Below are 21,042 nucleotides of genomic sequence, written 5' to 3'. Positions count from 1 at the left end.
CTCAAGCTCCTCCTCGAATCTCGACCCCGCCAAGGAACCCGCGTCGTGCAAGCACCACCCCAGAAACAACAGTCTCCTGGAGAAAGGGGCGAGTCCAGAACCATTTGTCGCGTAGTTTTCCGGCCAATCAGGACGCAGAGAAACGTATTTAGAAAAAGACTACAACTCCCGAAGTGCACCGCTCTTGAGAGGGGTTCCTTCCTTCTGCACTTTTCTGATCCTTCCTTCCCTCGTACAACGTTATCCACTTCTCAGTAACTGCACTGTACCCATTACCAGAGCTGGGCTCGGGATCTTCGGCGCTTGTTTCTTTCCCAGGAGCTGTTTCCCACTCTGGGACCGGCGAGGTTTCCGCAGGGACAACAATTGCGACCGGACGAACGCGGTGGCGCGGAGGTTGAATACTGAGCTGGCAGAGACTGTGACTGCGAGTTTCGGAGCCGAGGGATGGCTTTGTTGGGGTTAATCAAGAAGCTGGGTAACTTAATGGCGAGCTCTCAAGCATCCCCCTGTGGCCTCCTAGGTTCCCTCCATCCTGGGCTCCTTCCCTTTAACTCCCCTCCCCACCCTTTCTCTTTCGTTCCCTCCCCAGGCCCAAGCCTTTCTCTCTGGGGCAACTCTGAGCCCCAAAGAGCTGGCTTTAGGGTAAACAGTTTGTTTCTGATCGTCGGAAACAGCTGCTGATTGTGATCGAATTCCCAAAAGAAGCTTTAGGTTATAACTCCTCCTCTTCCTCCCAAATTAAATGCCTATTGGAGGATTTTTGCAGAGTGTCCCGAAGCCTCAATGTCCTGAAACTTAAAACTGCACCACGGCTACTGGGGACACCCTGTATTTAATTCCTGAATGAGGTTTGTGTTGTCATTCCTTGACAGGTCATCCTCTGGCTGAGATAAGGGAGAGAGCGCTTAAGAGTATTCTATGCAAGGTGGAACACAAATTGATTTCTTGTGTTGAACTCGTACAGGAGAAACTTCTTTTTATTTATTTACTGGAATGGTTCAATTTTCCTACCGTTCCCATGAAAGAAGAGGTTCTGAACCTACTCAGCAATTTGATTAAGGTAAGGTCATCTTTAGTTGAGCGTCAACAAGCTTTTATGAAGGAGTTCTGGGGATACTACTTCAGGGATTATGGTACATTGGAAAGAATGTTGTAATTAAGAGTCATGAGATCAGGTTTGAATTCCAACTCTGCCACTTAACTATTTTGTGAGACCCTGGGCAAGTCATTTAATACTTTGGGCCTTAGTTTGCTCATCTGATTTTAATGGATTAGATGACCTTTAAGGATCCCAACTTCAAGTTTTTGGTTATATGATCTTTTGATTTTGCAGATGTGGGTACTTTCACAGAACTCTAGACTTAGAGCCAAGGAAGCCCATCCCTAATCTTACAGATGAAGAAATCGAGACTCTTAGAGACTTATCCAGGGTCACACAGTTTTTTAGGTTGAGGCAGTATAAGACTGGATTTAGGTCTTCTTAACTCTGCCCAGTCTACTATACCTTGCTGCCTTTTTGTGTGTGTGTAGTTTTAAGATTTGTTTTTTTTATATTTAAGGTTTATATTTCAGAATGGAAGTCAGCAGATAAAAAGTGGAAAAATTCTTAACTGAGAAATCAAGTGGCTTGTCACATAGCTAGAAAGATTTTGGTCTTCTTGACCAAGTCCATTACTTGATACTTTATTTCATTAGCTGCTCTAGATTTATACCATCTTGTTATATACAAAGTTGCCCAAAAGTTTTAGTGCAATCTAATTAGCTATTGGAGGCAATTTTGGACCAACTCTTAAACTATATATAAATCTTTCTAGGGACAGGGACCCCATCTTCTACATTTTTATGTCCATTTTGGAGTAGGTGGTCAGCAAATGTTTAACGAATTTACTGTATGCTTTACAGGCTTTACTCTTTTTAAGGCAACTTGGCTTTAAAAAAATCAAACATAAATAAGGGTGTAACTTTTTTTAAAAACCTGTGTCTGTTCCATCTTAGAATCAATACCGGGTATTGACTCTTAAGGCAGAAGAGAGGTAAGTCTAGGCTATGGGTGTTAAGTGACTTGTCCAGGGTCACCCAGCCAGGAAGTATCTGAGGCCAGACTTGAACCCCTGCCTCTTGGCCTGGTTCTCAATCTACTGAGCTCCCCTACCTGGCCCCGTTCCCCCAGTTTTAAGGAGAAACCAAAAGGACTTAGTCTTGATCAGAGAAGTAGCGATGCCACTGTCAGAGGTAGACTCTGAACCTTGATTTTCTTGCCTCCAAGTCCCTTGCTGCTTTTCTTAATGCATCCCCTTAAGTTCATTTCATTCATTCAGTGACTTAGTGGATGAATTGCTCTTGGGGGAAAATTCATCACTTGTAGAAATCTTGAGAATGACTTTCGGTGAATTTAGACTTGTACTCATAGGACTGAACATGACCTCTCAGCAGGAATATTTGAAGTGTTTCCATTTGGCATAATTTCCAGTCATTGTTGTTCCTTTGGCATATCCTTCTAAAACCTTGGATCATTTCTCTGTGTCATTATTAGCCTTTGAATTAAGTTGGGCATAGAAAGATGTAAAAAAAAAAAAGGGTTGTCGCTGTAGTATGCTGAGCCATTGGAATTGGCTGGCAATAGAAAGATGAAAAATGATACATTTCCTATATACCTTTGAAGAGTTTACAGTCTTTTGGGATGGTGTGGAGTATGGAAAAATTGTTAAGCTTTTTTCTGATAGTTATCAGATATTTTATTGTATATATTTATGAAATTATTCTATAAGACATCATTTTCTTATATAGGTTGATTCCTTTGAGGAATATTTGCAGAAATGCAGTGAAAAAAAATAAAATTGAAAGGCTGAGTTTAGACAGATAAGTACATAAAATATTTCTATAAAAGTACTTATTTTTATGGTACTTATATTTTTACATATAGTACTTATATTTTATAGTACTTATATTTCTATAAAAGTACTTATTTTTATAGTACACAGTGCCATGTACTATGCTAAAGGCTAGGGATGCAAATGCTGGGAAGGAAGACCATTTCTGCCTTTACAGAATTTACATTAACATTGCAGAATACCATACACAATGGGGCTGGGGTACTGTATGTTAGATATTATGGTGCTGATGACAGAATTGATGTGATGGCCTACCAGAATCCATAGTGTTCTAGTATTGGAGTCCAAGATTTTGAGGAGGAGGTGGAGATAATGGCTAAAGTTTCGTCTTTACCTGAATGAAATGTAGTTTTTTTCTTTATAGCTATTTTCAAAAGACTGTCTTCTTTTCGTTTTAGCATCCATTAGCAGTCCAGCATTTGTTTGATATTGGTGCATATGAGTTCTTTTCCTTGCTTCGTCCTACTGTGAATCCAGATTTGCAGTCTGAAATTGATGGCATTATGGATGGCCTGTTTATCCTTCCTTCAGATGATTCTTCTCTGTATCATCGTTCTACATCTCCATTTTTCCAAACCAAGCCATTTGTATGTGGACCCAAAACTGGTAACATAAAATTAATATGATATATTCCTTCATAATCTCATTTTCCTAAAACTAAATGTTTATACATTAAAAGGAAAAGTGATCATTTTGATGAAGCACCCTTATGTGTTTAATATAGTAGGAGCTTTCTTGGAACCAAAAACTTCCTTTGTTGTTGGTTTAAATTTATTTCTTTAAGCTTTTGGACAACTATTGCTGTCTAAAGAATAAATTTAGACCGACTATGCTCTGAATCAAACTCAAAACTCTGAGGCAGAGTTTGTTCTACAATTAAAATATAATTCCTGCACATAGAGTTTTTCCTTGATATCTTAGGTTATTCTACATTATTCAGATTTGTAGCCTTTAACTTGTATCCTTTACAGTGCTGAGCACTAGTGATACTTTAATTCTTGATGACTGAATTCAGTCATGTGTAATTTTAAATACTTTAAACTCATTTCTGAATAGCAGCAAGGAAGTCTCTAAAGTCAAGTTAAATGGAAAAAATGTCTGCATAATATAGATTTAAGGACCTATTGACCTATTTCAATTAAAATGGATCAAATTGAGAAAAATAGTATGCAATGCTAAAATAGTCTGTTAGAACATAAATATTTCCATTTCCTATAAAATAGCACTTTGAATTATATATTTTCTATTTGGGATACTTAGAGAGGTGAATATAGACATTAGCTACTTCTGAATTAGGACAGTGGGATGACTTGAAACCAAGAATGAGGATGTTTAGGTTGGAAGCTTTGAGAATTTATTTTTCAGTCATTGTAAAGCAAAGTCTTGTGGGGATACAGCTGTGTTCTTCAAATGTCTGAAATATTTTCACTTAGAAATAAGTATGTTCTCTTTGCCCATGTAGAACAGAACTTGGAGCAGTTGGTGGAAGTCATGAGGAAGCTGATTTCAGATCAGTACAAGAACAAACTTCTGAACAATTAGATTACTCTAAAAGTGTAGTCAGTTATTTTATAAGATGTTGAGTTCCTTACCAATGGAGATATGCAAGTAGAGGCTGGATAATTACTTGCCAGGAATATTGTAGAAAGAATTCATACTTCATGTAAAGGTTAGGCTAGGTGACAAATTTTTGATCCCTTCCAATTTTAATTATTTTTAACTTTTATTAAAATCCAACTATTTATTAACCAGTTTTTTTAATCCTTTGCCTTCTATCTTAGAATCAATATGTTTATTGGTTCCAAGACAGAAGAGCAGTAAGGATTTAGGTCAGTGATGGGCAACCTTTTGAGCTTGGTGTGTCAAAATTCGCCAAAAAACTGAGCATAACTTGGGTGGTATGTCACTTCAAGGAAAAAAAACTATAATTTCATGATATTTATACTTTAAATAACAAAAATGTATAATTGTAATATATAACTATTTAATAAACCAAAATAGGTAAATTAATATAGGTAGAATTGTCATCTATAGTGCACAGAGTATACTACACTATGGCAAATGTTTCATCCTCCACATGCAGCCCTATACTTCTCTGTATGTGGCCACGTGTCACTGAAAATGGCTACACGTGTCAGTGCTGACACACATATCTTAAGTTTACCATCACTGGGTTAGGTGATGGGGATTAAATGAGTTGTGCAGGGTCATATAGTTAGGGAGTATCTGAGGCCAGATTTGAACCCAGGATCTCCTGTCTCTAGGCCTGGCTCTCAGTATACTGAGTCACCTAGCTGCCCCCATTTACCAAATTTTTATTAACTTGCAACTTTATTCTCTATTCTCTGTATTCTCATGATTATTTTCTGGGTTTTATTTTTCTCATTTATGAAGTGAATATAATAATATTATTCTGATTGTCACAAAGTATATTTTCAATTTTTTTCAGGGATAGCATGGGTAATTAAAGATTACAAGTAATCAGAAAATCAGAAATTTTTCTTTAGCCAAATTGCTGGATAGGTAGTATTGAATTACCTAATTGTAGCTAGTTTTGAATCTTTCATATTTTTTAATTAATTTTCTTGATTTACTTAGTTCAAATTCCATTGAAGAATAACATAGCCCAAAGCTTACCCCTCTTTAAAACTTTCATATTGCTGTCAAAGACACCATTATTCTTTGAATTTCCTAGGTTCTAGACCTTGGTACTATCCTTTATTCCTCATTATCTTCTGTTCCATATAACTAGTCAGGTATCAACTCCTGGCATTCATATTTCCTAAACATCTCTCATTATTGCAGTGATCTCCTAATTGATATCTCTCAACCTCAAGTCTCCCCCTATTCCAATCTATCTTCTAGATAGCTACTAAAGTGATTTTTTAAGTGCTGATCTGATCATGTCACTTCACTTTTCAATAAATTCCAGTGACTTTCTGTAACTTCATGGATAAAATATTAACTCATCTATTCAGTTTTAAAAGCCCTTCTTCACTGCTTGTCCCCATCCTATTTTTTAAAACCTCATTGAACATGACTAGATTTCTTCTACTTTTTGATTTAGTCAAATTGGTCTTCTCTCTGTTCCTTACCTACTACACTTGATCTTCTGTCTCCATGTCTTGGCATTAGCTGTCCTCTATGTCTAGAATTCATTCCCTCCTCAACTCTGTTTTATAGAATCCCTTTCTTCCTTCAATCACCACTCAACCACCACCTTCTATATGAAGCCTTTCTTAATACCCCATCTTCTGATGATTGATCTTTTTTTCCTAATTACCTAGTACTTATTTTATATTTATTCTGTATATACTTAGTTGTGTACATGTTGTTTTTCTCATTTCCTCATGTAAATCCTTTGTGAACAGGGATTATTTGATTCTTTGTATTTATGTTCCCAATGCCTAAAGTACCTGACCCACATTAATAGATCCTTACTGATTGTTTACATCCAGAGTGAGAATAAAAGATCATGGAAACAAAATCTTTGTGTTAATACAAAAGTTTAAATATTATCATTTGAAATAAAATAATTGAGCTTGACCAATTGAAAAGTAGTAGGCTGATGGTTTAGAGGAAGAATTCTTTAGGTTTAAATTGATGGAATTTAAAAAGAGTACCTATCTAATGTAAGATTCAGTAACTATTTCTCTAGAGAATAGCAGACCTGCTACAGATGAGAACACTTAAACCCCTCCACATTTTTTTTTAATGAAAAGCTTCTAAAAACTAAGGCAATTAAAAGGTGTGAATTTTATTTTCATGGAGCAAAGAAGAAAGAACAAGTCAATAAAAAATTTAGATACTTTTTTTTCTTTTTAGATTTACCAGAAGAAAATGAAATTAAACCTGGATATTTTCCTCAGGACATAAATAATCTCCAGCAGATGGAAGGTCAGGCAGGATCACTGAGTATGTATATTTATGATGATCATTTCTGAATTTTTTGTTTAAACTTAATTAGCCTCTTTGATATGAATTTGTTATTGTTAAGAATGTTGCAGGGCATAATGTAAAATTTAGATTAACTGTGTAGAGGGACACATCCTTTCAATTTGATGCAAGTAAATTATATGAGTCAGAAAACAAGTTGAGAATATATCTATTTGCTGATGGACTTGCATTTTAAGTACAGATCCAGTTTTTTTGTTTTTTTTTTAAACCCTTGTACTTCGGTGTATTGTCTCATAGGTGGAAGAGTGGTAAGGGTGGGCAATGGGGGTCAAGTGACTTGCCCAGGGTCACACAGCTGGGAAGTGGCTGAGGCCAGGTTTGAACCCAGGACCTCCTGTCTCTAGGCCTGACTCTCACTCCACTGAGCTACCCAGCTGCCCCCGAGATCCAGTTTTGAAACTGGTTTCTCTGGCTACCCCAGAACTCACTTAAATATAATTATTCATTAAATGAAAGCAAAGAGAGGGCAGAGAATAACTAGTGGAAAATTATTGATGTCTACAGGTATAGATAACATTAAAATTTTTTTTACTTAAGTACATTTATGTGCTTAATATATATTATATAATTTTTTAAAAAACTTGATACATTTTTAGGTCTAAAATTTTTTGTGAGGTTTTCATTTAACTTTGTTTTTGAGATGACAAAAAAGATTCTCAGTAATTGCTGTCATGTTTTGTATCACTAACTTGCAAGTGTTTAATAATATACAGGTCTTTAATAATTAGTCATCAAATTGAATAATAGTGATATAGGGAAGGAGATAAATGTCAGAAGGGATAAAGATTTACATCTGAGTAGGGCTTACCCAAATGTTATAAACTTTTTGATTTCTGAATTCTATTTCAAAGCTGAGTTGAAGAAAACTTAGAGAAAATACTTGATTTTTAATTGATAATTGTTTTTACATCATCTACATTTCTCAATGTTGTTCCTCCTTTCCCCTTTCAGAGAGCTTTTCTTTATAACAAAGAATGAAGAAGAAGGGGGAAAACCAATTTGGCAAATTTGACTTTTTTTAAGAGTCCTTTAGTGTTTTATAATTTTAACTGATTATTAGTAAAGTCCTCATGAGCTCACCATGTAAGCTAAACTTCCCAATTAGTTTTCTCCCCTCCTTTTTAAGAAATAATTACTAATGCATCTTATTCTTCAGAGATACATTTCCTTTTCTTTTTGTTCTAAAGAGTACTTCTCTCTTTATAACTCTGTTCTTTAACTTGTTGAAATTTTTGCCCAGCCATTGTCTCCATTTGTACAATGACCTTTGCCAGTTGCAAGGAAATAGAGAGAAATGTGTTTCAGTGTTGCTACTTTAGCTTCTGGAGTGATAAAGACCCATTTGAAACATATTAAAGAATTTTATAGCTTTTAATTCTCTTTGTTATTGCTGAACTTTCTGCTAACTGTTATGATGTAACTAAAAAGGGTCACATGTGAGTCCTAATGCCAACATTTAACTTCATATATTCATCCTTCTAAATTTTTACCCTTTAACTTTAATCTTTAATATATACTATCACAAATATTTGAAAATGAGCTTTCCTCCTTACATTTAACTTTAGTATTTAATTATATGGCTGTGATTGTCAACATTTAAGGTTGAAATGGTCTCCACTATAATTACTCCTTCTTTCTCATTCTGCAATTCAGCCAACTGGTGTAACACTAAAAATTTTTCTGATTGATCTACAATAAAGTAATTGAGGCAGAGCTGTGAGCCAATAAATATTTATTAAAGAGACCTGACCCCCTTCAAAAAAAGGATCTCGGATCTTACTCATGATTCGAGACACCTTCATGCTTCAGAGTACAAGTTTTATAATCATCAAATCTCAGACAGTCCAGATGGTGCTGCACAAAATACAAATTCTCATTGATGGTCACAAGCTGGCAGAACTACCATCCCCTCATCCCCACTGGTTTATGGTAGTTTATCATGGAAGATTTATATTGATTGGTTGATTATCTTTAACTAAATTTGTGTTAATTTAGAAGAAATAATCACTTCCCCAGTGGAATAACATTAAACTGGATAATACTGATTAAGAAGTAGCAGAGAGAGAAAGTTATTGATTTAGCAAAAAGTTAGGGGTCAATTCAAATAGGGTAGAGGTGGAGGGGTCAAATTATTTCATACACTGGCCTTCTCTACTCCTACAGAATTTTCTCACTTACCAGTAAAATTCCTTTTCAGCTAGGCACTGGAAAGGTACAGGACAAAGTGGAAATTTCAATGGAATCTAAGATGAATATTCAACTTAGTTCTTGATAAATGTTTCTCATTAAATTAACTTCTGTTCCCTATTTAATAAATGTAAATAAATCTTCAGTTAGGAAAAAGAGCCCTTTAAAAATAGTAATGTCTGTAGCTGTAAAATAAATTGTAGAAAACATTGCTATTCTGGGGCATCTTGCCAATCAAACTTCTGTTCTTATGGAATATTTGCTTGACCACAATTGCAGGTATTTTGTTGTACCTTTTTTTTTGAAATATGAACTTTATGGTGGGAATCCTGTTTTTGTTATTATTAATGAGGAAGGGGAAATTATTATAAAGTTTGGTAATTGTAAAAATAGCTCTATTGTGAACATCTAGAAAAGGAAATGGTGCTGACAAAGAGCCAGTAAGGCTTCATTAAGAAAAGGCCATGCCAGGCTAATCTTATTTTCTTTTTTGACAGGTTTACTAAGCTAGTAGATTAGGAAAATGCTAGAGATTTAGTTTTCCTTCCTGTAGAGGCTAGATCCCCACTTCTTTCTTTATGTTATGATGGAGATTCCCTTTGAATATAGGTTACTGCAGATAGCCTCTGAGAATCCTTCCAGTGCCAAAATTCTTTGATTCTATGATAATAATAACATGTTTTTGCTATTTTATTAACAGTAAATCCGACTGTGAAATGCTTGAAGTTTTCTACATTTCCTTGGTTACCACTTACTGCAACAGATAGACATGTTCTTTCCTCTAATGAAAGGTATAGTAGCTGAAACATTTAAATTATTTTTATTTCAGATGGAGCCATTCAATCTTATATGATAGTTTATTAATTTTCAAACTGTCCTTATAATTAGGGAGGTGAATAAATAGAAGTCAGCCTATATTCCCCAAACTTTTTTCATATGGATCGGTATACCAAAGGTTCCTTATGTGATGTGTGTTACCTAGGTTGGAGTTTAATATACATTGCTTCAGAAGTCAGTGGCTTGTACCTCTGCTAGGAATGATTATATAAATATTATGTAAATATCTATACTGATTTATATTGAAATTCTTACTGCTTTGAATTACTTTTCAGAATGAAGTTTGTCATTGGCTCTAGACTGAATAAGGTTAATACAAACTTATTTGAAATAACCCTCAGGGAAGCTATCCAATAGCAGAAATGTTTAATTAAATAGATTATGAGTTTTATTTGTTGGTACTTTTTTTTTTAAAGAACTGACTTTTTATTTAGGAAGATGCATCTATTAGCTCTCTATCAATAAGATTTGTATTTTGTAAGAATTTAAAATTTAGGTTTTTATGCTAATATGAAAGTTCTAAAGTAATATTGTGGTTGCCGATTTAAAAATATTATAGCTCAAATCAAAATGACTTTTAGCAGCTTTATTTACAAAGAGATGGAAAGAGGGAATGTGGAAAAATGTAGCTAAAGAGACAGATTTTAACAAGCCTACCAGCTCTTCTCCAGTGAAGTGAGGCTCAACCCCTCAGGGGCTTCCCCACATCCCTTGTCCCCACGTGGATTTCCTGGTAATCCTCAGCTAAAAGTCTAGTGTTGTCTTCAGCTAGAGTTCCACCATTACAGCCTCCTCCAAAGCCAAGGCAGTAATCTCCAGAACCAGTCTCTCCAGAAGCCAGGAAAGGAAGGCCAGCTACTCACCCAGCAAGCCAATACAGGATCCAGGGAAAGAGTCTCCTCCTTCAGTCCAGCTCACCTATGCAGAGTGTCCAAAGACAAAACTCAAAGAGAAGAAGTTCAAAGGAGAAGTCTGTTGGACAGGAAATTCAGTACTTTTTATAGTCCTTTTTCCATGTCACTTCCTGTCGCTCCCCCACTTTATGGGAAGTAATCACAGTCTTTCAATTTGCCTAGCATTGCCCAAGTTGGGGGTGGCAGTTTCCTTTGGAGATGTGAGCTTACTCTAGTTAAGTGACTCGGGAATTCTCTTACTTAGAGTTAAATAGGGGTGGTTTGAGTTCTTGCTTGGTTTAGCTAAAATAGACAAGTAGAGAGTTAATCCTATCTTCACAACTTTGAACTATATTAATAGTAGTAGTGAATGTAGCTTCACATCTAAAAGATTTCCTTTGTTGTAAATTGTGCACATCAGATGATTTGTTTAGAGTAGGATTCTATTTTATGCCTGTGAAAGTAATCAAAGTTGATTGACCTTCAGAGATGCATCTTCTAATCTTGGTCTCATTATTATTATGCTTTATCCAAAAAAAATTGTGTGAGGCCTATATTATAGATGATCTTAAATTAGTCTGATTGGTCTATACTAGATTTTGATTGGCTTCTTGACAGTTTCTTCCATCTTTATCCCCCATAAAATATCAAAATAATATCTCATTCAAAAATCTTCAGTGTTTTTTTGTTATTTTTTTAAACTCTTACCTTCTTTCTTAGTATTAATTCTGAGAAGAGTAGCAAGGGGTAGGTGTTGGGGTTAAGTGACTTTCCCAGGGATCACATAGCTAGGAAATGTCTGAGGCTAGATTTGAACCCAGGTTCTCCTGACTGTTGGTCTGGTGCTCTATCTACTGGGCTACCTAGCTGCCCCTCCCTATTATCTTTTGTAAATATTTCTTAAAGAAGACATAAGCTTAGCCAGACATTCAAAGCTCTCCACACTGTATCACTCACATATTTTACTGACCATATTTCCCATGACTTGACTTCTAATCAAATTGGATTACCAGCTAACTCTTCTGTAGGAAACTACTAGAAAGAATGACAAAGTCTAAGGATCTCATATTGAACAATGTGAAAGTGAACAGGAAAAAATTTTCAGTGACCTGAAAAGAGAGTGAAGTATTTCTTTTCTTATACTCAGAAGTTTACAAGAGACAAAGTCAAGCAAAGGTGATAGTAGTAAAACCCTTGGCTCAGATATCTTTAAACAGAGATATAGAGTATGGGTAACAAGTAAGTTGTCACCATGTCACCATATTTCCCTTGGCCAAGAGATTGCTACCTGTTCTGTGCTCAGAGCAGGCAGTTTTGTTTCTTAGAAGAAGAGGTAAGGGCTCGTATGCTTTCTACTTTTCAGGTTATCAAAGAGAATGAAATATTCCTTAAACCTACTCTATACCTTCCTTCCTCCCTACCCCCCACTCCCAGAAGGAGATCTTCAACATGAAAACTAAGAAAAATGGTGATCTGAAGAGGCAAAGGAAAACCATAATCTTGTATTTTTATCTTTACTTTCAATTCCAAGTTCTCTCCTTTGCTCTGTTCCTGCCCATACTCATTGAGAAGGCAAAAAAAAAAAATGATACCCGTTATACATATTAAGTCATGCAAAATACTTCCATGTTAAGCTCTGTTGCAAAAAAAAAAAAGGCAAGAAAAATAAGGTGGCAAAAAGCTTTAGTCTACACTCAGAGAGGTGGATTGCGTCTTAGAAATCATAATCTGTGACATGAAATTAGAGAGTAGACTGATGTTATTTAGAAAAAGATTCACTGAATAATACTGGGAACTGAGAAAGAAAAATGAGGCTCTTTAAAGAGGACAGGATAGATTCTTTGAAGAGGAAGTAGTTGCTTCTCCTCCAAAGAATGATCAAGATGTTGATCCACAAATACTTTCAAGTAGGAGGTCATTTTGTAAAGGCCAAAAGGCAGAAGACACGAGTAGTGGTTAGTAATTCCTGCTTTAGGCATATGGAAGCAACTATTTATTGACTTGATAATAACAGCTTCAATCATCTTCCCAGGACATTTATTTGGTTCATGACAGAAAATTTCCTAGGTCTTAGAAATTTAGATGAATGTTATTCAGGTGTTTTGTTTTTTTTTTAGATTAGTCCTGTGATTTCTTTGGTTTGTAGGGAACTTTTGGTGAGGAAACTCCTACTTTTAATATCGGTTGGCACCTATTCTGCATTTTGTATCAACTCTAGAATTTCCAGGAACACCAAATGGTTAAATGATTTGCTCTGGGTCACATAGCCAAGACAGTATTTCTAGAGGCATTGTTTGAAGCCAGGTCTTCCTGTGTCTGAGGTCAGCAGTTGCTTTTTTTTTAACCCTTACACCCTCCTTGTTAGAATCAATACTGTGTATTGGATTCAAGACAGAAGAGTGGTAAGGATTGGCAATGGGTATTAATTGATTTGCCCAGAGTCACATAGCTAGGAAGTATCTGAGGCCGGATTTGAACTTAGGATCTTCTGTCTCTAGTAGGCCTGGCTCTCCATCCATTGAGCCACTTAACTGCCCCCAAGGCCAGTTCTTAATGACTCTGCCATGCTGCTTACTTCGGGTGCAAGCACAATGATAATATGATCTAAATGCCAAAAATGTGAATAATTAAGTAAGAAATTAGAGACCTTGATGTTATAGGATCATCTTGTGAATGAGGTCTTTCCTGGCCCTCCTACCCTTTTCCTCTAATGTTACTTCATTACTACTTTGTATGTGTTTTGCCTTTATGGTGAGTTCTGTTACAATGTAACATCGACACTCCCCCAAATCACTGTGCTACATAAAATTGCACAATAAAAACCACAGAGCTTATGGAGTTTATGGACACTACTTAAAAACTTGGTCAGTGACATGAAAAATGATAGGAATGTAATTAAAATGGTAGCACAGGTTTATACATGTTAAGTGGTTAATAAATGAATACTCCAATCAATAATGGCTGCATCTGAGGTTTTGGGCTACTACTCACCTCTGTATGGGACTGCATGAACAAGCTGGGCAGGCCCTAACATCGAGCACTTTGTGGGAGATGAAGATCAGCTTCCCTCAGCCCCCTGCTCCTATATGAGATATACAATTAAGATGATTCTTTAGGGGCAGCTGGGTAGCTCAGTGGATTGAGCCAGGCCTAGAGACGGGAGGTCCTAGGTTCAAATCCGGCCTCAGCCACTTCCCAGCTGTGTGACCCTGGACAAGTCACTTGACCCCCATTGCCCACCCTTACCACTCTTCTGCTTTGGAGCCAATACACAGAAGTTAAGGTTTAAAAAATAAATAAATAAATAAGATGATTCTTTACCTTGAAAGAGACCTAATGTTTGTGGAATTGAGTCCAGGAAAGGTTTTAACTTGTGAGTTATTGTGAAGTGGTACTATTTTCTGCATTCTACATCTCTCACAGAAGAAATTAGAGAAATTATTGGAAATTCTTTAAATGCCCCAAATATTCCCTAATATCTCAGTCAATCACATTTGATCAAGTTCAAATTTTCAAAACCCCAACCTGACTCTATATATTGTCTTTCTGGTTAGAACCTAAGCTCCTTGAAGGCAGGGACTATTTTGCTTTTATCTTTCTATTTCTGGGATTTGGCATAGTGCCAGGCATTGGTGTTTGATAAATGTTTGTTTATTGATTACACTTAAAGCTTTTGTATCTTTTTTTTTTTTTACTTTGATGGTAGGTCTGAAATGTAACTGGATTAGTATCAAGAGGAAATTTACAGTTAATTGTTTTGAGCTCACAGTTGTTCCTGGACACAAGTTCTCTCCCTTTCTCCTTGCATTCGTATTTAGATTTATATTTGTCTAAGTTATAATAAATTTGATAGACTAGGTCCCTGTTGGTGAACCTTTGGCAGCTGTGCTGGAGGGGGCTGCTCTCCCTCCCCCTCTTCACCTGTGCCTGAAGACATTTCTCACATGACCCACTCCTTTGCTCAGCAGCCCAATGGGAACTCTTCCTCCTTTCCCTGCCTGGGGCAAGGTGAGGAGCTCACCTGTACCATGGGCATTTGGTCTCTAAAAGATTCACCAACCCTGGAATAGGTACTTGAAAACACAATTTGTAATTTCTGAAGTGTACTTTAAAATACTGAGATATTTCATTCAAACTAATAAGTCTAAATTAAAGCCCATTATTCCATTCATAATCCTAGAAGGACTTGGTTAGCACAAGATTTAAGGATGGGGAGAACCTGTGTATTCACTAAATTATTTCCCCCTTATTGTGCTTTCTTATTTAGAATATTTTTCTCTTTACTTACACTATTTTCTCTATTATTTCAACAATGCCTAAAATGCAATAAATTTTTGGCAACTTTGAAGATATTTTTTAGCCATGCTTTACCATAAGTTTCTCTAATGTATTTATGTAATATATGAAATTATTTTCCATGTTTAAGAATTATATTTCTATGACTATGTAATGAATGAATGATAAATAAATAAAGATTCATTGTGTTTTTACTATGTGTAAAGTACTGATGATATGATAGAAAAATGAGAATGCCCCTGACCTCAAGGAGTTCACATTTTAATTGGGGGAACCCTACCTATGGAAAGATTTAATTGCAAGGTAGATGGAAAGACCCTGCATTTTTAAACCTAAATGGCCATGAAGATGTCAATGTCCTGTCATCCTTAGGATGAAGTGGCAGGGCAGTTGGAAAGGCCTGCAATTCTGGATTGCAAGTAATCCAGTTTGCCTGGAGTATACTAGAGAAATAATATACAAATCGGTTTTTAGTGGCATTTGGATTGAAAAAAGCATCTGATGTCCAGCCATTTGAGAACACTAAGCACAGTGGTTGTGAGTAGCTTTGTTTTTGGATCTTAAGTGACCATGGCTTCTGAGGACATAAGAGGACTATGGTCCTGGCAGGGGAAGCTACCAGGCCTGTGTTTCCCTTGGTGGCTTTTCCCTAAATGATGGCATTCGGGTGGAGCTAGAGCTTGTAACTCACGAAGCTCTTGGACATGGAATTCTATCCAGCCACTTGGGGTGGGAGGATGAAGAAGGAGATCTTGGGTCTTAGTGATTATTTTGGCTTCCCTGTTTAAGATCATCCCTCCCTTAGAGAGTAACTTACTGCTTTGTCATCACTAGCTTGCCTGTTAACTAGTGGCAGTAAGATTGTGGCATAATGTTTGTGTTATCTGACCTGAATTATAAACATAAGGAGGCAAAGACTGCTTCATTTGTTCAGTGCCATCTATGAGTAGAGGGATGACTAAATGATTTAGTGATAGCAGTTGTTTGACTTAGGTGGCATTAGACCAACTATTTTGTAGTGCATTGAGTAACAGATTCTATAAAAACAAGTGTGTTTCTTAACAAAGATTTTCTTTCACTAGTATTGAGTTGCTAGTGATACTGCAGCTAAGAAGGAGACAGTGACCATATTTCAAGTTCAGGTCTTTTGAGGATAGGGCTTGATCCTGGCTGAAGGGAAGTACATACTCGTAAGACTCTCATATTTTGGTCACCAAAGGTGACTGAGACATTTTGGCCTCTGAGTTTTTGAATTGGGCAAGGTCCTGAAAGGTATCAGGGGTGCCCACTACAAGACCAAGAAGGTGGGAAGCTTTACTGTACCCAACTTGGAGGGGATAGAGGAGAAAAGGATCCTAACCTGAGGTATGGCATGGAAAAAAATCAGTCTCATGAAACATGTACCTAGGTCTCTTGAAATATTTCTTTCTTTTGTAACACAATTTCTGGTTATGCAGTGTATGATTGAACTATATCCTCTAATGGAGTTATTAAAGTATTTGATCATCTTTAGTGTGCAGGTAGATTGTTTTTCTAAACATGCTTTTATTTATTTTAGTTCTTTAAGAAGTAATAACTTCACTTTAGTCTGGAATACCTGTGAACTGTTGGAAGATGTTATCATGCAAGATTTTCCTCCTGAAATTTTCCTTCATCGGCCAAAGATTATTCAGGTCAGAATATTTAATAATATCTTTAAATTTGCTAAAATATTTGGTAGAATTTTTATTTTAAAATAGTGAGCAGATTTCAATGAGACAAAAGCAAAGTGCGAATCTCTGTGAAGAGGATTTTATTATAATAAAAGTATTAAATTTCCTAAATTTTTATATTTTGAAGTAAAGTACAGAGCATTATATATGTCAAAGTATTATTTTTTTATTTGGTTAGTGGCAGCCCTCATTGGAATCAGCTTCTTAAATGTCATGTGGAATGTGGTTTGGACTCCTTAAATTTACCTTGTAAGAGTGAAATAGAGGGGATTTTGAGCTTTGGTAAATTTGGGAAGAAGGGCAGTAGTCTACTTCTTATGACATTTGTTCTTGCCCCATATCCCTTTCTTTAAATTCCTATGTGTATCATTTTTCTTTAGGTGCTTATTTCTTTCCAGGATTATAGCAGTATTTTTTTTTTTTCCTTTAGCCTTTTCCCTCTCCAAATTGCCCTTCACTCACCTAACCAAATAATATTCTTTTTATTTAATACTTTATTTATTTATTTAGAATATTTTTCCATGGTTACATGATTCATGATTTTTTCCACCCCTCTTTCCTCCCTCCTCCCAGAGCTGACAAGCAATTTCACTGGGTTATATGGCTATCATTGTTCAAAATCTATTTCCATGTTATTCGTATTTGTAGTAGCTTGATCCTTTAATCTCAAAACCCTAATCATATCCCTATTGAACTACATGATCTATCATATGTCTTTCTTCTGTGTTTCAGTTCCCACAGTTCTTTCTCTGGATGTGAATAGCATTCTTTCTCATAAGTTCCTCATAAGACCCAGGATTTTCCTGGGTCATTGCATTGCTGTTAGTACAAAAGTCTATTACATTCCATCGTGCCACAGTGTATCAGTCTCTGTGTACAGTGTTCTCCTGGTTCTGCTCCTTTAGCTCTGCATCAATTCCTGGAGGTCTTTCCAGTTCACATGGAATTCCTCCAGTTTATTATTCCTTTGAGCACAATAGTATTCCATCACCATCAAATACCACAATTTGCTCAGCCATTCCCCAATCGATAGACATCCCCTCATTTTCCAATTTTTTGCCACCACAAAGAGTGCAGCTATAAATATTTTTGTACAAAACTTTTTTCCTATTTATCTCTTTGGGGTACAAATCCAGCAGTGGTGTGGTTGGGTCAAAGGGTAGACATTCTTTTAAAGCCCTTTGGACATAATTCCTAATTGCCCTCCAGAATGGTTGTATTAATTCACAACTCCACCAGCAACGTATTAGCGTCTCAATTTTGCCATATCCCCTCCAACATTTATCACTTTCCTTTGGTGCCATATTGGTCAGTCTGCTAGGTGTGAGGTGGTACCTCAGTTGTTTTGAGTTGCATTTCTCTAATTATGAGAAATTTAGAACACTTTTTCATGTGATTATTGATAATTTTGATGTCTTCATCTGAAAACTGTCTATTCATATGCCTTGACTATTTGTCAATTGGGGGATGGCTTGATTTTTTTTGTAAATTTGACTTAGTTCCTTATATATTTTGGAAATTAATCCTTTTTGAAATTAATTTGAAATTAATCCTTTTGAAAATTAATTTGTAATAAATTTATTACAAAGATTTTTTTCCCAGTTTGTTACTTTCCTTCTAATTTTGTTTACATTGGTTTTGTTTATACAAAACCTTCTTAATTTAAAGTAACCAAAATCATTCATTTTACATTTTGTAATATTCTCTGTTTCTTGCTTGGTCTTAAATTTCCTTTCTCATAGATCTGAAAGTTATACTAATCTATGTTCACCCAATTTACTTATAGTTCCTTCTTTATATTTAAATCATTTACCCATTCTAAATATATCTTGGTATAAGGTTGTGAGATGTTGATGTAGACCTAATTTCTCTCTTACCGTTATCCAATTTTCCCAGCAGTTTTTGTCAAACAATGTGTTCTTGTCCCAAAATCCAGGATCTTTGGGTTTATCATATACTATCTTGCTGAGGGCATTTACCCCAAGTCTATTTCATTGATCCTCCCTTCTGTCTTTTAGCCAGAACCATATTGTTTTAATGATCACTGCTTTATAGTAGAGTTTAAGATCTGGTACTGCTAGGATCCCATCTTTCAGCTTTTTTTTCATTATATTCCTTGATATTCTTGATCTTTTGTTTTTCCAGATAAACTTTGTTATAATTTTTTCTAATTCTATAAAAAAATTTTTTGGTAGTTTGATAGGTATGGCACCGAAGAAGTAAATTAATTTGTGTAGGTTTGTCATTTATATGATATTAGCTCTTCCTGCCCATGAACAATTAATGTTTTTCCAATTATTTAAGTCCAGTTTTAATTGTGTGACAAATGTTTTATAGTTTTGATCATATAATTCCTGCATTTGTCTTTTAGTAGATAGATTCCTAAATATTTTATATTGTCTAGAGTGCTTTTAAATGGAGTTTCTTTTTCTAACTCTTACTGCTGAGTTTTGTGAGAAATATATATGATTTATATGGGTTCATTCTGTACCCTGCAACTTTGCTAAAGTTGTTAATTATTTCTACTAGTCTTTTAGTTGGTTTTCTAGAATTCTTTAAGTATACCGTTATGTCATCTGCAAAGAGTGGTAGTTTAGTTTCTTCATTGCCTACTTTAATCCCTTTAATTTCTTTTTCTTCTCAAATTATTGATAGTGCTAGGGTTTCTAGAACAATATTAAATAATAGAGGTGATAATGGACATCCTTGCTTCATTCCTGATCTTATTTAGAAGGCTTCTAACTTGTCGCCTTTGAAGATGATACTGGCTAATGGTTTTAAATATATACTGTTGATTATTTTGAGGAAGGACTCTTCTATTCCTATACTGACTAGTGTTTTCAATAGGAATGAGTGTTGTATTTTGTCAAGGGCTTTTTCTGCATCTATTGAGATAACCATGTGATTTCTGTTGGTTTGTTTGCTGATATGGTCGATTTTGTGGATGGTTTTCCTAATATTAAACCATCCTTGCATTTCTGGTATAAATCCTACTGGGTCATAATGAATAATCCTTGTGATAATTTGCTGAAGTCTTTTTGCTCGTATTTTATTTAAGATTTTTGTATCTATTTTCATTAAGGAGATTGGTCTGTAGTTTTCTTTCTCTGTTTTTGGTCTGCCTGGCTTTGGAATCAGTATCATATTTGTGTCATAAAAAGAATTTGGTAAGATTCCTTCTTTGCTTATTATGTCAAATAATTTGTATAGTGTTGGGATTAGTTGTTCTTTAAATGTTTGATAGAATTCAGTTGTGAATCTATCTGGCCCTGGGGATTTTTTTTTAAGGAATTTCCTTGATGGTTTGTTCAATTTCTTTTTCTGAGATGTGATTATTTAAGTATTCTATTTCCTCTTTTATTAATCTAGGCAATTTATATTTTTTGTAAATATTCACTAGTTTCACCTAGATTGTCATATAATTGGGCAAAATAGTTCTTAATAATTATCTTATTTTCCTCTTCATTAGAGATGAAATCACCCTTTTCATCTTTGATTCTGTTAATCTGATTCTCTTCTTTCTTTCTTAATTAGATTAATCAGCACTTTATCTATTTTATCTGTTTTTTCAAAGTACCAGCTCCTAGTCTTATTTATTACTTCAATAGTTTTTTTTTTTACTTTCAATTTGATTAATTTCTGCTTTAATTTTTAGGATTTCCAATTTAGTTTTTATCTGGGGATTTTTAATTTGTTCTTTTTCTAATTTTTTAAGTTGCAAGTCCAATTCATTGATCTCTTCCTTCTCCATTTTGTTGATATAGGCACTCAGAGATACAAATTTTCCCTTGAGTACTGCTATGGCTGTATCCTATAGATTTTGTTTTATTGTCTCCTCATTGTCATTCTTTTTAATGAAGTCCATAATTATTTCTATGATTTCTGTTTTGTTCTACCAGTTTTAAAGAATTAGATTATTTAGTTGCCCATTAATTGTAAATTTGCCTTTCCACAAAACCTTGCTAATTATAATTTAAATTGCATTATGATCTGAAAAAGTTGCACTTATTATTTCTGCTTTTCTGCATTTGTTTGCAATATTTCTATGCCCTAGTACGTGGTCCATCTTTGTATATGTATCTTGTACTGTTGAGAAGAAGTTATATTCTTTTTTATCCTTGTTCAATTTTCTCTAGATACATATTAGCCCTAATTTTTCTAACATTTCATTCACTTCCCTTCTTTCTTATTCAATTTTTGGTTTGATTTATTTAGTTCTAAAAGGGAAAGGTTGAGATCCCCCACTAATATGGTCTTACTATCTAT

The 21,042-nt window shown here is 35.2% G+C and overlaps 1 protein-coding gene across 1 annotated transcript in view; it reads left to right on the top strand.

Annotated features, from left to right (window-relative positions):
* Positions 1–447: 447 nt before the first annotated feature.
* The window catches only part of RTTN (rotatin), a 233,494-nt gene continuing 212,899 nt past the window's right edge, over positions 448–21,042 (top strand). The window contains exons 1-6 of the mRNA XM_044667121.1: positions 448–478; positions 876–1,063; positions 3,293–3,500; positions 6,720–6,809; positions 9,739–9,829; positions 16,623–16,737. Of these exons, the coding sequence (XP_044523056.1) occupies positions 448–478; positions 876–1,063; positions 3,293–3,500; positions 6,720–6,809; positions 9,739–9,829; positions 16,623–16,737 (723 nt within the window). The remainder of the gene's footprint in view (positions 479–875; positions 1,064–3,292; positions 3,501–6,719; positions 6,810–9,738; positions 9,830–16,622; positions 16,738–21,042) is intronic.

Source organism: Gracilinanus agilis, chromosome 1 (genome assembly GCF_016433145.1).
Source record: "Gracilinanus agilis isolate LMUSP501 chromosome 1, AgileGrace, whole genome shotgun sequence".
Taxonomy (NCBI): Eukaryota; Metazoa; Chordata; class Mammalia; order Didelphimorphia; family Didelphidae; genus Gracilinanus; species Gracilinanus agilis.
Note: the sequence above shows the minus strand (reverse complement) of the source record. Positions and strands in the feature narration are given on the sequence as shown.